Source organism: Oryza brachyantha, chromosome 12 (assembly GCF_000231095.2).
Source record: "Oryza brachyantha chromosome 12, ObraRS2, whole genome shotgun sequence".
Lineage (NCBI taxonomy): Eukaryota > Viridiplantae > Streptophyta > Magnoliopsida > Poales > Poaceae > Oryza > Oryza brachyantha.
Window position 1 is genome coordinate 4,182,683 of NC_023174.2, and position 15,983 is coordinate 4,198,665.

General features: G+C 41.0%; 2 protein-coding genes across 2 annotated transcripts; one reads left to right on the forward strand and one right to left on the reverse strand.

Annotated features, from left to right (window-relative positions):
• Positions 1-524: 524 nt before the first annotated feature.
• Positions 525-2,473, forward strand: LOC102708012 (cytochrome b5-like). Its single transcript, XM_006663848.3, has 3 exons — positions 525-806; positions 980-1,046; positions 1,916-2,473. The coding sequence occupies exons 1-3, from the start codon at positions 705-707 to the stop codon at positions 2,197-2,199; spliced, it is 453 nt and encodes a 150-aa protein (XP_006663911.1). The 5' UTR covers positions 525-704; the 3' UTR covers positions 2,200-2,473.
• A 7,303-nt stretch (positions 2,474-9,776) lies between these two features.
• On the reverse strand, positions 9,777-13,980 carry LOC102708292 (diacylglycerol kinase 2). Its single transcript, XM_006663849.3, has 7 exons — positions 12,858-13,980; positions 12,114-12,489; positions 11,793-11,869; positions 11,455-11,574; positions 11,210-11,374; positions 10,928-11,065; positions 9,777-10,537 (listed from the first exon to the last, which is right to left on the reverse strand). Exons 1-7 carry the CDS (start codon positions 13,950-13,952, stop codon positions 10,385-10,387), a joined length of 2,124 nt encoding a protein of 707 aa, XP_006663912.1. The 5' UTR covers positions 13,953-13,980; the 3' UTR covers positions 9,777-10,384.
• Positions 13,981-15,983: the final 2,003 nt, after the last annotated feature.

Here is a 15,983-nt window from a genome sequence, read left to right on the forward strand (position 1 = left end):
GACTCCTAAGCCTTCGTGTATGACACGTCAGATCACATTTTTGACGTCAGCAAACTTTAAATATGATATTTGGACAAAACTGTATAGTCCTAATGGAGGCTAACCGGGTGGTGATGGTAATTGGTAAATCCTACTCGAAGCTAAGCAAAAGTCGATGGTATATCATAAACGAGACAAAACGAGTGTTTGACAAAATTAGAGGAACACAATAAATTTTCTTAATTTTTATATACATTGTTTTTAGTGATCTAAAGCCAAGCTAAAAACAAGCTACGACAAAAATATAAAATCAATTTCAAAGTTTTAAATTTTATATTTTAGTTTAAATCATAAGCATAAGCGAAAATATTAAAGGCTTACAACTGATGGGCAGCAAGAACTAAAACAAAGATTCGTTGGGCTTATGGGCCCAAGTGAGGCCCAATAGAGCCCGGCCCATGAAGTCGGCGACGGCCGGCCCGGACGCGTCGTCGTCTCCGACCACCACCAACCAGTGACCAACCACACACCCACAGAGGCCAGCAGCAGCAGTCGCGGCGGCTCTCTTGGCGTGCTCACCTCAGCTCAGCTCGGGTCACCTCTTTGTCTCTCCAAGATTTCCTCCTGCCTCCCTCCGCTCGGTTCAGCTCAGCTCGGCCTCCGGCGTCGTCTTCTTCCTTCCGCGACATCGCATACTGACCAGGAAGGCGTAGGTGCTGTAGGACATGGCGGAGGAGGAGGAGGCCAGCAGCAAGAAGCTCTTCTCCGCCTCCGACGTCGCCGGGCACGCCTCCAGGATGGACTGCTGGGTCGTCATCCACGGCAAGGTCAGGCAGGGAGGGGGGCAGGAATCGTTCCTCTGCTTTCTTTCGTTTCCATTTTTTGTTCATGTTTGGGATGGATGGAGATCTGGTTTGGCTTGATTTCTTGGTAGATGGCCATCGGTGGTTCTTGATTGGTTTGATTGTAGGTTTGTAAAATTTGTTGCTTTTGTGTTCAGGTGTATGATGTGACCAAGTTCTTGGAGGACCACCCTGGTGGAGAGGATGTTCTCCTGCATGCATCTGGTGAGATTCATCCATTCCTATCAACACACTGTTTGATGTTCAACCTGTGATGCTATTGGGAACAATTACAAACTTATCTCCTCATGTATTAAACTATGATGATAAGTGTTCAGAATCAGAGTCCCATCAGTTAAAATTTGTTCATTTTCCTCTCACAAAAGGTTTTTTTTCCATTTCTGGTGGTCCGATTCCAGCCTGCAGAAGAAGCATAATTTTGGACCTTCATCATGTTTTGTTAAGACAAACCAATTAAATCATGCCCCTTGATCTGAATTGATGCGTATGCTCGACACGTGACCAACTACTGATACCAATTTAGCATGAATCAATTCGTATGATGTTTACTTTTGTAATGCATTGAAGAGTTTCGAAATGTACAAATTGTAAAATGATGAAGATCCAGAACTTGTAACACCGGCTTCTGCTAACCTTATAATGTGAAACGGCAGAAGCCACATAATCATAAGCGTATAGAACTATTCTTACTGGTCAAAAGGACTTCACGCATTAATATCATGTTAAAAACCACCTAATTATTATTAAATTCTTGTAGATTGCCTTGTAATTTTTAGAAATGGTGTGCCCAGCAGGAATACGTAGGAGTTAACTTTTTTTTTATTTTCCAAATGTCATGCTTTCCTCAAATTTCCGAGCCACACTAACCTTGTTATTCCAAATGCTTCCCTTGCACTGGTTCCATGATATTTGTTCCCATTGAGTACACATTGTATGTTAGTATTTGACTTCAAGTATAGGACAAAAACTAAATTTAAACATATGGAGTGGTTCTGAAAGAGAGACATTGGAAATGGATGCAGTTTGTTGACAAGTTTCTATTTTATGTTATTTTCTCTAATCAATTCGTGAAGCCTCTGGGGATGCGACGGAGGCATTTGAAGATGTGGGACACAGTACATCAGCCATCGGCATGATGAACAACTACCTAATCGGAAGCATCAAGGACTATGTGCCTCCTAGCGCATCGAAAGCTAAAAATTTCGGTGGCGATGATGTGCCGCCAAACTTCAGAGGCATGCCACGGAAGAAAGGGCCTCCTGCTCCAAACACATTTCTGGACTTCCTGCTCCCTTTGTTTGTGCTCAGCCTTGCCTTTGCAGCCTGGTACTACCTGACCTTCATCGCGAAGGCCTAGTAAATTTGGTTAAGGTTCAAAGGTTTGCACATTTTACTTTGCTACGTCTGCTGCAGCGATACATTTCAGCGAGATAGAGTCTGGTCAATTCTAAGTTTTACTATGAGGTTTCTGCCTGTGAATTAGAAACGAAAGAATGAATTGTCTTATTTATTACCAAATTGTTGTCTTTGCTTGGAAGCTGGTGCCACTCTTCTTACATGTAAACTGCATGACTGCATCAGTAAAATGTATGGATCCATGTCTTTATGAATTTTATATGCGGTTCTCAAAATTCCTCGTGATCTTTAATTATTAATTATATTTGCCTGCACACTGAAATCACAAATTCTGAATGATGTACTGAGTGGCTACCTAGATAATCATGTCAGACATGGAAAGATGTAGTAATGCAGTCTGCAGGTTAAAAATTGCACTTTTGCTAAGTTCTACAATTTATATTGGAATGCATGGATGGTTATATAAACAGATTGACCAAATTGAGCTAGCTAATTTTTCCAAGGACAATTTATTCTGTCTTCTAATACTTTTATTCAAGTGTACAAAGCCTTGGAAGGGAGAAGTAAAAAAGATGGTCCGACTCTTTGTCCGTTTCATTTATATTCAAATTGGCCAAATTATATCAAACCATGACCTAAATTCTTCCTTATACTACACAACTATCAAACAAAATTCATAATTAATCTAAGTAGATATTTAGTTCATTTACTCATCTGTGCTATATTCATGTGACAGTTAACAGTAATCCTGGATTCAGAAAAATGGGAACATACAAAAGTATCCTTGCCGGTTGTTTGATTTCAGAGGTTCGGACTGATTGTTACGTAATTTAACAGTACTTTTGTACTTGCCAACGTTAAATCGTGGACAAATTAAATTGTCAGATTAACGAACAAATCACCTCACTTCAGCACAATCACAAAGCAATGAAAATTTCTCCCCAGCTCACCTTGACGCAGTCATGCAAGCTTTCTTGGCCTGTCTAGATGCAAGTGGCAGGTTTAGCTCAAATATAACCCTAAAGATTCAATTTGATTGTCTATTTTCTTCTATTATTTCTTAGTCCGAAGTAGCTGGATCATGATCGACAAGAAAATGATACTTTAGATGTTAACCACATTCTCCATGAATTTCATAATACAATAAGCAATCTATTATCATTCCCTCCATACCATTCAGGTCAACTGTATAAATAATCTAGAAACTCAACATATAAAAGATAGGGCATCTTATAGAACATTTCTTGTTCTTTCCATTGCAAACTTGCAATAAGAGTATTTTCAGTACCTTGTACGCTGTCAATGAACTGTGGTGCTTACCTTTTAAATCTAGACATGTCAACAAATACTTAGGCTTGTACATAAACAACAAACTTTACATGTTAATCATAACACTAGCATTAAACAAAACCATTATTCTAGATACATGATGATAACAAAAAAATCATATTTGCTAGAAGTAAATTGCAGGCATAATCTTATAAACTGCGCATTACACCTCTCAAGAACACCTTGGTCCCCAGCTTTGCATCAGAGAGGAGAAGGAAATCAGGATGGATGGTCTCATCCCCTTGATCTTCAAGGTGCTAAAGAAGAAGAAGGCCATGAGGTACTACCGGTCCCTCTCCTCCTCCTCCGGCACCGGCACCGGCGATCCGGCCATCGCCGCCGGGCTGGCGAGGCAGCTGCACCACAGCGGCAGCCCCAGGGCTCTACGGTGGCATGGTCACGGCGGCGAGCACGGTGCTGCTGCTCCGTTAGGCGGTGCCACCATGACGCCACGAGGTGAGAAGCTTAAGGGCGCCGGCGTTGCCGCCATGGAGGCGATGCCGAGGGAGACGTTCTCGCCGCGGATGCGTGGCGGCGCCGGTGCGCCCGCCATTGTTGGTCGGAGAAGCTACCTTGGTGGTGGTGGGTGGTAGATGATCATGTGCGATTGGTGCTGTGCTACTCAAGTTCGCAAGCAATCCGATCGTGCAACAGCTATTCTTAATTAGTACTACTACTGTCTACTGTTTGTGATGTTCTTGATTTGTGTATTGTCGTTGATTGTAATCGCGTTATTCTTTTAACATCAAACAATCTGGGTATTTGCCTTTTAGAATGGTAAGAATTTAAGTAGTGAAAAATATATAGGATCATAAAGGGTATTTCCCATCCTAAATACTAATCATTGAGGAGGTCCATCAGGTATACGGATCTCGTAGGCACCCTAGGTCTGTCTCTCGGGCTAGACATGTTAAACTAGTTAGGCTTTGATACCAATTATAGGATCGTAAAGGGTTTTTCCACCCCAAAAGCTAACCATTGAGGTGAGGGGCTCCTCCACTTATATCTTATATCTTAGGTCATTTGCCCTTCCTTAACCAAGTTGGAACTATTCAACAAATAAATCTACTACGAAGAGGCTGAGAGCGTACTAAAAAAACTGGACCATACAGGCAGATGAACTAGAAAAATAGAACTGGCAACCTTAGCGATCTGGTTCTGCTCAAAGATCGTCCCAGCAATTGAATAGGTAAAAAACTAGTGTCGACTGGTTTTTTAGTGAACTAACATGTTTTTCAATAAACCAGCCATGTTTTTCAATAAACCAGCCAGCTTTTCACAAGTGAACTGATTTTTTAATTTGTCCTATAACAGTATTGCATTATGAATTTATGAGGCTAACGCACTATAATTATTATTTTTGATGTTGTGCCCATTAATAACAGATATATTGGTTTATTTATATATAATTTACTAATTTGTGATGATTATATATTAATAATAATATAAATTAAATAACAAAATAATTAATAATTACATAATTTTTTTGAATAAGACGAATGGTCAAACGCGGACATAAAAGTCAACGGCGTCATATAAAAAAAATATGGAGGGAGTATTTATGCAAGTAGTTCGGTAAGACGGTCACCTGCACTAATTGTTTCCAATGCAGTTCCTTAGTAGGAGTACAGCCAGCAAAAATGTACTCTACATAAAACCAGATCGGACCAGTGGCCAAATCCTACGTCTTCGAATTCTTCACATGCATCATCACCCTGCGAAACTTGAGAAAATTGTTATTTTTTCATCATGAAAACGTGGTTTCGCTAGAATATCGTACCTAGTTTTGGATTCGCTAAAATGACATTTTCAAAACGGTGCAAAACGCTGAGATACTATTTGCATTCATTCATTCGATGCAAAAGAAAACGTTTTTGCTCTCTATTCGCTGATGAGTTTACCAAATTGCCCCTGAATGTTATGGTCAATTTAATTTTGTAAGGTGAATTGAGTCTTTTTTCTCAATCAATGTGCCATTCAACCTCGATGATCTTGCCGACCCTTGAGCTTGGCCCTAATGCCAGAGATCGTGGGTGTGGTGGTGAGGCAGCATTGGATCGGGAACTAGTGGTAGAGGATGGAGAAGACCCAAGGAAAGGAGGCGAATGCGAGGAATGAAGAGATGGAAGGCAGTGGGATGGGCTGAGGAGCTACATGGCCACGACCATGGATAGAGCTCTCCTGGCCCAGCACGTTTAGGAGTTTAGGTAAAAGACAGAGGGGCAAACTCGTCTTATAGTTCTGGTGCCACGTTGGAATGATGACATGGCATCCAACATGCTCAAAAATAGCAAACATGCCACAAATCTCCTCTCTCATGTGACAAAAGAAAAAAAGGAGCGTGGCATTTGATAAATGAGAATACACCATCGAAGAGAATGGCATAAAGCGAACATAAATGTCATATCTTTTTGGCACTTAATATGATGTGTGAACATTATTTCTCCGAGCCTATAGATGAATGACATCCAAATATTCAATAAATGAACATCTGTTTTCCTATAGACGGCAATTGAATATATATCTTGAAGTCCTAGAAAACAATTTAATGCGTATAGCTAAAAAATGCATCTAAAAGATGCATTGTCTACCTCTGTATATAAGTAGGGACGAACGAAAATTGCTATACACACTGAAACACAAGAGAGCAAATTAGGGAAACAAGAAGGAAAGAAGAAAAAAAAAGCATATAGGTAGATCATATCGCCCTCAGTTATGGCAATTTTCAAGAAGGATGGTGCTCCGGTTCTCTTCATCTTGTCTCTCATGATAATCACAGCCATGGTTCTCCCCTCCTGCCAAGCATGTAAGAGCAATATATGCTTTTTTGATTTCCACTTAAGCACTACTAATTAACTTGGTTGCAGTAATTAACTATGTATGCAATATATGCAGCTGCTCAGTACAGGGTTAACTGTGGCGACCTCACAAGATGCACCGAAAATGCATGCGTTGACGATTGCCGGCGCAGAGGTTACCCTGCTTCTCCGGCACTCGTGTATTGCATGGATGGACGCCCAGATCAATGTTGCTGCAAATATGTTCTTGGTCATCATCCTAATTAACGACCAAGACGATATCTGATGCATGGATTTCTGGCATGAACAATTAATTAATGTACTGCTGCTAGAGATTATGTATGGACATTGATTAGTATGTTGCAGTGAGCTAGCTAGCTGATCTGTGCTTGTTGCTCTTCCATGAATTTGTATGCATCGATCAAGCTCACTAGCTTGGCTATATATCTGGTGCAACTCAATAAACTGAATTTACTTGCATTTGAAGAATTTGGCGCTGTTTTGTACAATGTTTGTCGCTCCCTCTGTTTCCAAATATTTATCATGATTAATCGAACTTTCACCGTGACATCGCTCTTATTTTACCAATGTATTTAAATATGTTTGAAAATACAAAATATTTATCTTTAATATAGCCTTAAATATCGTGTTAATATACCATACGATAGTTTAAACATTATTAATGACCAAAATTGCAACAACCTAGAACAGTGGCGGTGACAAATATTAAAAGAATAGTTGGCAAAATTTAAATGCCGAAAGTAACTAGAATTACACAGTTCAAACTGCACTTAAATTTTCGGGTTCAAATTCCGAATCGGACTACACCGCTGCAGCCTCGATGGGCAGATAAATCATCAGCTGCAAATCAATCGCCTCTGTACGTTTGCAACGTGGAATCTCTTGCAGGTGAGCTATAGCTGCACGCATGGCGATAGGCGGCGGCGGCACGACGCCGGCGGCCACCGAGGAGCGGATCGGCCGGCGGCGGCGCCAGCGCCAGCGCGGTGCCGCGGCGGGGACGACGACGACGCTGCTCATCCTCCGGAGCGTGGCCGCGGCCGTCCTCCTGGCGCTCTTCACCGGCCTCCACGTGTTCTACGCGCTGTGCGCCACGGGCGCTGTGTTCGCCGGGGCCTCGCCCTCGCCGGCCGGCGGCGTGGTCGCCTGGAACCGGAAGGTCGGCCCCGGCCCGTCCGCGTGGGCGCTGGCGCTGCTCTGCTTGGTGGCGGACGTCGTCGTCGTGTCCGGCCTCGTGGTGGAGCGCTTCCGCGTCGGGAACGGGAAGGCGTCCGCGGTGGCGGTGACGCCGGCTGCGGCGGCGGAGTACGCCGTGCCGGCACCGATGGATATGTGCTAGTGCTAGTTTGTATTAACCCCCATTACAAAATACAATTATATGTACACATTTTATAAAAAAAAAAGTTTGGAGATAGGCATTATTTAGAATAATTTTATTTCGAGAAATACATAGAAATATTTATATTTTGTAATGGAGAAGATATTGCTGCATGGACCAGTCTACTGTGCGTGCCATTGGGCCATTCATGTTTTGGGCCTCGTGCTTGAGTGAATTTAATTGGTTAGATCGAGTCCGAATGGCAGCCTGCTCGAGAGCAGCGAGACACCGTGGGCCTATATGTTTGTCTTCTCTTTAGAAAAATTTGAATGTTTTTGTTCTAAATATTTCTATGTAAATATTCTAACATTTTTTGAGTTGGACCGAATACATGCATGCGTGTTCGTGGGTTGAACAGGAAAAATGAAATCTCGATCAACTATTATTCATGTGATGAAACGCTCTCTTATTTAAGTGTCGAGTCTATGATTTTTTCTAAGTTTGAGCAAAAGTAATTATAAACCCAGGCTATATGTATATTACCTACACCATTACTTACATAGCATAGTATTAGATCTACTGCTTAGAGCATCACACTAACTAAAATTTACCTCTCCAAATCCTAACTTAGCTATTCATGTCAAAAGATTTCATAGCTAAATTGATGTGTACTCCAACAGATTAGCCATCTTCACTACCTAAATCCTAACAAACATGTGGGCTCAGCCAGATTTGGCTACTGAGATGAGGTGGGAGAGACCAGCCAGATTTGGCTATTGAGGGAAAAAATTTAGTCATTTCAACAGCCTACCATGTTAGATAGCTTTTCTCTTAAAAATTGTTTTTCACACAATAACTAAACTTTAGCTTAAGCTAGTCATATACTTAGTCTCTTGGAGATGCTCTAGGCCGCGTTTGTTTTGGTTTAGACATCCGGTGTGGAAAATATAATAGTAGATTAGTATATAAGTAATTAATTATTAATTATAAAAAATTAAAAAAAACAGATTAATATAATTTTTAAAACAACTTTCTATAGAAATTTTTAAAAAAACATACTATTTACGTTTGGAAAATGTGTGCACAAAAAACAATAAAACTAGGTTAATAACGAGGGAATGCTCATGAGCCCAAGCAGAGGCCCATGGTCACGGACCTTAATCTGCCGCTGCTCTCCTTGGACTCACCCTAAAGTAACGTATAATCATTAGTCTTCTTCAAATTTTGTGTGACAATAGCGAAAAGTAAATACAAAATAATTTTTAGTTACATAATTTTGATGTGGAAAGTTCAAGGGAAAGGACCCATGGTCCCTAATTTTGCTTTAGTTTGGTCGCCTCATCTTTTCGCTTCTATTTGTACTTATATAGCTAAAATTGTTCATTTTAGATTTTTTTTCATCACGCTTTATTTTTTAGACTTTATTTTCTCATCTCTAAGAATACGTAATATTTTTTTATTCATATTTTTTTTGCAGTTGTTTCGTTTTTTTCTAAAAAGTCAAACAATGACCACGTTGCTTTGTTAAACGGCTGCGGCATACTGCTTTTTTATAATACGCCCTCATTGATTTTTTCATTACATGTTTATCCATTTGTTTTATTTAAAAAATTAAAATTTTGCATATTTGCAAAAAAAAAATCATAACACAAGTGGCAAAACCTACAACAAAAAATCAACATCTGTGACCATCGGAATAATTTCACCTCCCATAAACACCCCGAATTTTTTTCCTCCGGATTGCAGGGCTCTATCTGGCAACCTCTAGTTTCTAATCCACGTCCACACAACAATTCTAGTTTATTTACAAGTACAATTAAATTGGTTTGAAAGTTTATATTTTGTCCAAAATAAAAAGAAAAAACAATTCAACCAAATGTTATCAATATAATCATGGATCTATATACATGGATTCCTAAGGATAGGAATACCCAGCTTGAGAAAAATCTTGGGTCCAGGGTAATGCTAAACAAGGCAAGAAATTCAAAAGCTCTTGAATCTGGCTGCTAGAGCCTAGAAGCCGACGAACCCCAGCTGGTGAACCTTTAGCTAGCTAGAGTTTTTCATCTAAAGCGTACTGAAACAGACGGCGATGGTAAGAGGACTGCAGGTGCAAAGGGCTTATATAGGAGAGAATAGAATAACAATTTCCATCACCAGATAGCATGAGAGTTACAGTTAAGATCACAGACAGTAAGACACCGTACAAGTGTAAACTGTAGCAATCTAGAATATTCTACTAGGAAGAGCACAATAAGCAGTCACGACAGCATTTAGAAGAATCTATGCCGCCACAAGAACAATCCAGTCTTACTGTCAAAATTTTGAGGGATTAAACTTACATTATACCTTTTGTATAGGCCACCGATACACCCTAGATACACCTTACAACTCTCATTGAGCCCTATGTGCAGTAACAGTGTTCTACGCACTACAAAATCTCTCTGTAAACTGGTATTCTCTCACCTTGATGGCCACTTCATCTGGCACCTCAGAAGACCCCAGTAAACAAAGAAGCTTACCTAACGTGAAAAAGGTAATCTATGTATACGTCCATCATGAACAGAGGAAATCTCCTATTTCCTATATGTATACGTCAACATCTACCGTATGCCTTTCTCATCTGTGCAGGACTTCTCAACACAAAAGGGAGTGGATTCGGTATCAGCATTAGTATGGTATTGGTGTAAGAGATGGAGGGAAGGACTGCCGTTGGACTGTCAGGAGGATAAACGTAGTGCAATCTCGTGGAGGAGTAATCTCTTCTGAGCAGCATCGATCACACCATTGCACTCTGCATTCACAAGAACCTCACTCATGATAGCAGCGGCATGCCCAGTGGGCTCTTCAGATGTCCTCCTCAACATGAACATCTGGGCACAAGAAGACATCATCAGTCAGACAATGGATTAGGTATTATATACATCTTACATAATGATTGTACATATGAATATCAGATGCGGAGCGCTGAAATTGGAATGAAATTGGTCATCAGATAAACCTTCTACTTTGTAAGTAGTATATATCATGTTCCAACTGACACAAGTTTGTATAAATGTATGATTCAAGATAACAAAATACACAAAAAAAATTAAACATTAATTAAGACACAACTCCATACAGTTCAATAGAAAGATGTAGATTACTTCACAGTGTAATTAAAATTAATTAGCACCATCACATAAACAAGTATCTTCATGTGTAAAAAAGACTTATGAGTAAATACTCGGTGCATATCCACTGCACCTAGAGATATAAAGTACCTGCCCACGATGAGATATCTCAAGGCACCCAGGTGGCTGGATCCATGGCTCGCCATCAACCTGAACAGGGAATGAACTGTGGAGGTGCAATCTTATAACTTTCCCTTGGGCTAGCCTGTGTGCTCTAGAGAGTCCCACCTATAAACCATAGAAATATGAATGAGTTGCTACCTCAACATTATCATTACTGAAAGTGTAAAATCTAATACTCGTAATTGCAGCAGTAACAGCAATGCCTTGAAACTGGAAGGAGAATAAGCTAATAACACTGGAAGCTGTTACCTGCAGTTTTCCTAGATGCCACATCCCAGAAATACAGACAACCTCGAGCATTTTGTCATGCACGGATTGCAAACCAAAATCATCATCATGTTCATTGTCATTTTGCCAAAGATCAACACCGCCCATGTAGCTAGGTATATTCAGAACAATCACACCTTCTGCATCCTGATGAGAACAGCATATAAGAAGCCCCTCCAATGATAAATCCGAAAGTGAAAGTAAATAAATGATTTATATCAAATTACCTCTGGAATTTCAATGTTCTTTCCATCAACTTCAAGGCTAACATGCCACGGTAAATCAGAACATGACCTATCCATGATATCCTTAGCGCCTTCTCTAGCATATATCAGCTTGTTGACAAACTGCTCAGTAGAAAATTGCATTATTATTTTTCTTTTTGGCTACAACTAATGATTGTAAGAGGTGGTGAAATAAGATCAAATGGTAAGGGATGTCAGAAAACAGGAATATTCCAGAGGTTTCCATAAGAGGTCCAATTTCTACAGAAAATTTGTTTGTTCCATATTGAGATACATCATTTTGCAGAAAGATTTAAGTAAACAGAGAAATCAATCCCTACCTGACTGCAGAATTTATCTGGTCTTTCTTCTCTAGTAGTGTGGAAGTCATATGCAACCTTGGCATCACATCCGACGCCTATAGGACAACAGGAAAGAAAACATATTCAGCAACTTCTGGCCAAAATTAGATACTCTCTTCATTCCATATTATAAGATGTTTTGGCCATACCTAGAGTTATCCATGGATCGATGAATATGTTTAATATATGTGTCTAAATTCATTAACATTCATATGAATCTATGCAAGGCTAGAACATCTTCTAATATGAAACGGAGGCAATATATAGTAAGATCATGTAAGTTGAAGGATAAAACTGTACCTATATAATTAGTCATAAATTTAACTTGCTTGGTGCATTGATCTTCTGCTCCATTCTTCTCTTTGATGGCAACATTCCAGCGATCCAGCACTGTAACTGCTGCATGGTCAACATCATTTAGAAGTGCACATATTCCCCCTTGTCCTTCAACAGAAGACAGACCTCCACCCCAGCGCATAACACGGGATAGGTCATTTCCTGTTCCTAATGGAAGAATGGCAACAGGGGGAGGAGATTCATAGTTCTGCTTTTCAATAGCATCAAGAACCCATGCAACAGTCCCATCTCCACCACAAACAAGGATTCTGAAGTGTTTTACATTGTGGAATAATTGTAATCCGACTTCAGGTCCCTGAGAAGCACTTAGCTCAAATATCTGGAATAAGAATGAGATTTTTCAGATTAAGAATAGAGTATCAAATATGTCACAATCAATTGCCAATGGTACTAATGTTAACAATATGTCAGATCTCTGTCAGAAGAATAAAGTAGAAGTAACAGAAAAACAAGAATAATACAAGTTCACTGTCAGGGAAACATGAAAAGACAATATATCAATCTAGAACCAACAAAGGATAACTGGACTATTTGTTTAGGAAGCATCATAGAATAAACCAAGGAAAACAGCTGGTTAGGTTACAACGTTTTGGCTGATGAATTATTCCTTAAAAGATAGACAAACTTGCAAAAGCAGTTGATAAGAGATTTGTTACTATTTCTTAAGTAAAGAACAAAGAAAATTACCTGGATAGGATTTAGCAACATGTTGAGTCTTCTTCTAAGAGAAGGCCCACTCCGTCCTCCACTCTTGCCATTGATGAAAACAAGCAGTGGCCTTGAATCTTGTGGCAAATCAACAATTTCATACTTCTTTTTCCCTCCATTAGGACTGCCATATCCATGTGTTTGCTTGAGAGAATTCTCAGTAAACTTATGGTTTGTCAGCGCATACTTTCCATCCAAGTTCTGCAGTCTAGCAAACCCTTCCAGTACAGAATCAAGGATTGAGCTGTTTGTGGGAACCACACTTGTTTTACCACCAGGTTGGTTGTTTATGCGTTTCTTGTTGCCTCGCCTCTTGATCCTCCCCCTAACTGATGAAGTGACGAGACCTTCCTTGATTGAGTTGAACATTCCAGTGATTGCTGGTCCTTGGCCAACCTCCTTCACTGATAGAGGAGGGACAATGAGCCTCCTAAGAAGGCCTAGATCACAAGTATTCCCAGTCTCCTTTAACAGCTTTGCATGACAATCAACATGGATCTGCCGCTGGCACCACAGGCAGCGCCATATAGGAGAGACACCAAGAAATGGCACACCACATGGCTCATCGCAGTAGTAGCAGAAAGAGGACATCTCTGGGTTGTCATCCACCTCCACCCACCTCTCCGACCAGTGATGCAGCAAAGTGGAAGCACCGTGCTGTGAAACACACTTGCAGTCCTTCTCAGCACGCCGCGAGCAGCCCGAATGGGCTGCCACCCCACAAACCGAGCACCGGTGGACCACAACAGCATCAGCACCCCGAGAGCCGACACCCTGAGTGCTACTCAGGGACGACAGGCACACGCAGCACGTCGAAGGGTGGCCACCGCGGAAGTAGTCCTCGGTCCAGGTGTGGCTGGAGCTGGGGCACCTCAAGGCCTTCCACGCCGCCTTCTTCTCCCTGGCGGCCGCCTTGATCCAGTAGAGCGACGCCGCCCTCTGTAGCCTGAGGAGGGCGTAGATAAGAGCTGCGAGGCCGACGGAGCCGGCGGTGATGAGCCAGCCAAAGAACTGGAGCCCCGAGGTGTCAACCAAGTGAGACATGTTCACTAGCAGCGATCCCACAAGGTCCATCCCAGTTAGCCAGGCTTGACAGCCTCAGAATCAGAAGCAGAACCTGCAGCAGAGGAAAACTAGCAACAATCACCCCCACAGATCCTCTCTGATGCACGTTCTTCATAGAATAAACAAAAAAAAAATTCTTCTCCTGACACAATAACCTTCTTGGAATGCAAAAACTAAACGATCTAAAGCTGAAAACGAGCGCTACCGCCGATCTCACGCGATTGCTACTAGCACTTTGCTAATTTTGAAAGCAAAATGGAGCGAAATCGCAACCGAGCAAGGAGTAGTAAAACATCAGAGCATGGGACAAATTCCAAGCATGGCTGGTCATCACCGATCTCTCACTCCCGATCCACCAAAACCGCATGGCAACCAAATTTCCCCAGGTTTCAGCGCAAGGGTCGCATCGCATAGCATCAAATCGAGGGTACCTCCCCTCCCCTCCTCTCCCCTCCCCCACCAAAACGGAGGCGGCAACCTCACCTCGAGGCAGGAGCTGGACACGATCGGAGGCCACCGCTCCCCCCGCGCCGGATCCCGCATTTCCCCGATCCGCACCAAACCCCCCACACACAAAACACGCGCCGGATGATAGCTAGTATTCCGGAAGGAAGCGCACGCACCTCGGGCCTCTCCAGGGCAGCAGCGGGGCTGGAGTGGGTGGAGCAAACCCTAGGTCGCTCCGGGGCTTGGCCGGCGCGGTGCGCGGGGAGGTGGGTTTCTCCGCCGCGTGGTCGAGGAGGAGGAGGAGGAGGCCGAGTTGGTCGGGGCTTGCCGGGTTGGCGTTTAAAAGGGAAGGGAGGGGAGGGAGCAGCAAAGCGCGTTCCCTGGGTTTGTGCGTGAGCGAGATCGCCGCCGCTCTCACGGGAAGTGGAGCTCCTCCTCCTGTTCTTTCTTTTTTTTTCATAAACATTTTGTTTAATTTTTAACTAGTGTGATATGAATTTTTTTTTAGTTTTAAGGAAAATGTATCAAACTAGGCAGGGGTACACCTTTGATCTCTTTCAAAAATGGTTTTCAGATATATCTGGGTGGTTTTTTTCTTTGGGGATATATATATATATATATATATATATATGTGGATTATCTTAAAATTACAATCGTGATGGTTTCAATACCGTAGCACCGAGCGTTTTGTCCTAATATGTAATATGTATTTTTTTATTTTCTTTCTGACATATGTTTATGGTTTGATAGTTGGGCTTTTTCTCCCAGTGATAGGATTTAACATGTCATTTTTTTTCTCTGAAATTTTCTTCGTCATATTTGCCACGGATATGTTTATTTTCACCATATGCATAGTCTTTGGTACACATTGTGGTCCATCTGTGCTTATATCCTCAATACTCTCTCCCGTAAAAAAACAGTTATTTTTTAAACAATACTTTGTCAAACTTCTAATATTCCAATCATCAATATTTTTTTAAATGCTTATGTTTAAATATAAACAAGTGATATACATAAGTTTTCTTTCCAAAGCACTATTATAATACTATAACCATAAACTTCTTATATTTTTAAATTTTGTTCCAACAAAAAACTAGTTGTCATAATTTTAAAAGTTTGATCAAACTTTATCCTAAATGACAAACATCTCTGGCTAGATAAAGTATATTTTATTATGACATGCAATATCGAACAAGATCGGAGTGTCTTTACATGTAGATTTACCAACAAAGTTATGTATTACTATCTTGGTTGAATACATTTTGCTTTTGTCGCCTCCCTTCCTATTGTCTTTAATCGAGTGAATTAACCATACGGGATCTGTGTCTTTCTTTTGCATGTGCTGCCTCTGTCCCGAAATAAGATCATTTTTCATTTTTTTATACAATGTTTTGACTCTTTGGTCTATTTGAAATTTTTTGTGATTAATAATTTTTCTTACTTTATGCGTGACTAATTTTTTAAGTTTTTTATAAATTTTTTAAATAAGACAAATAATAAAACGTTGAGCATGGAAAAATAAAAAATAAAGTCAGCACGGAACGGATGGATGTAGTACTTCCTTTTTGTCCAGCGTGATGTCATACGTCCCTG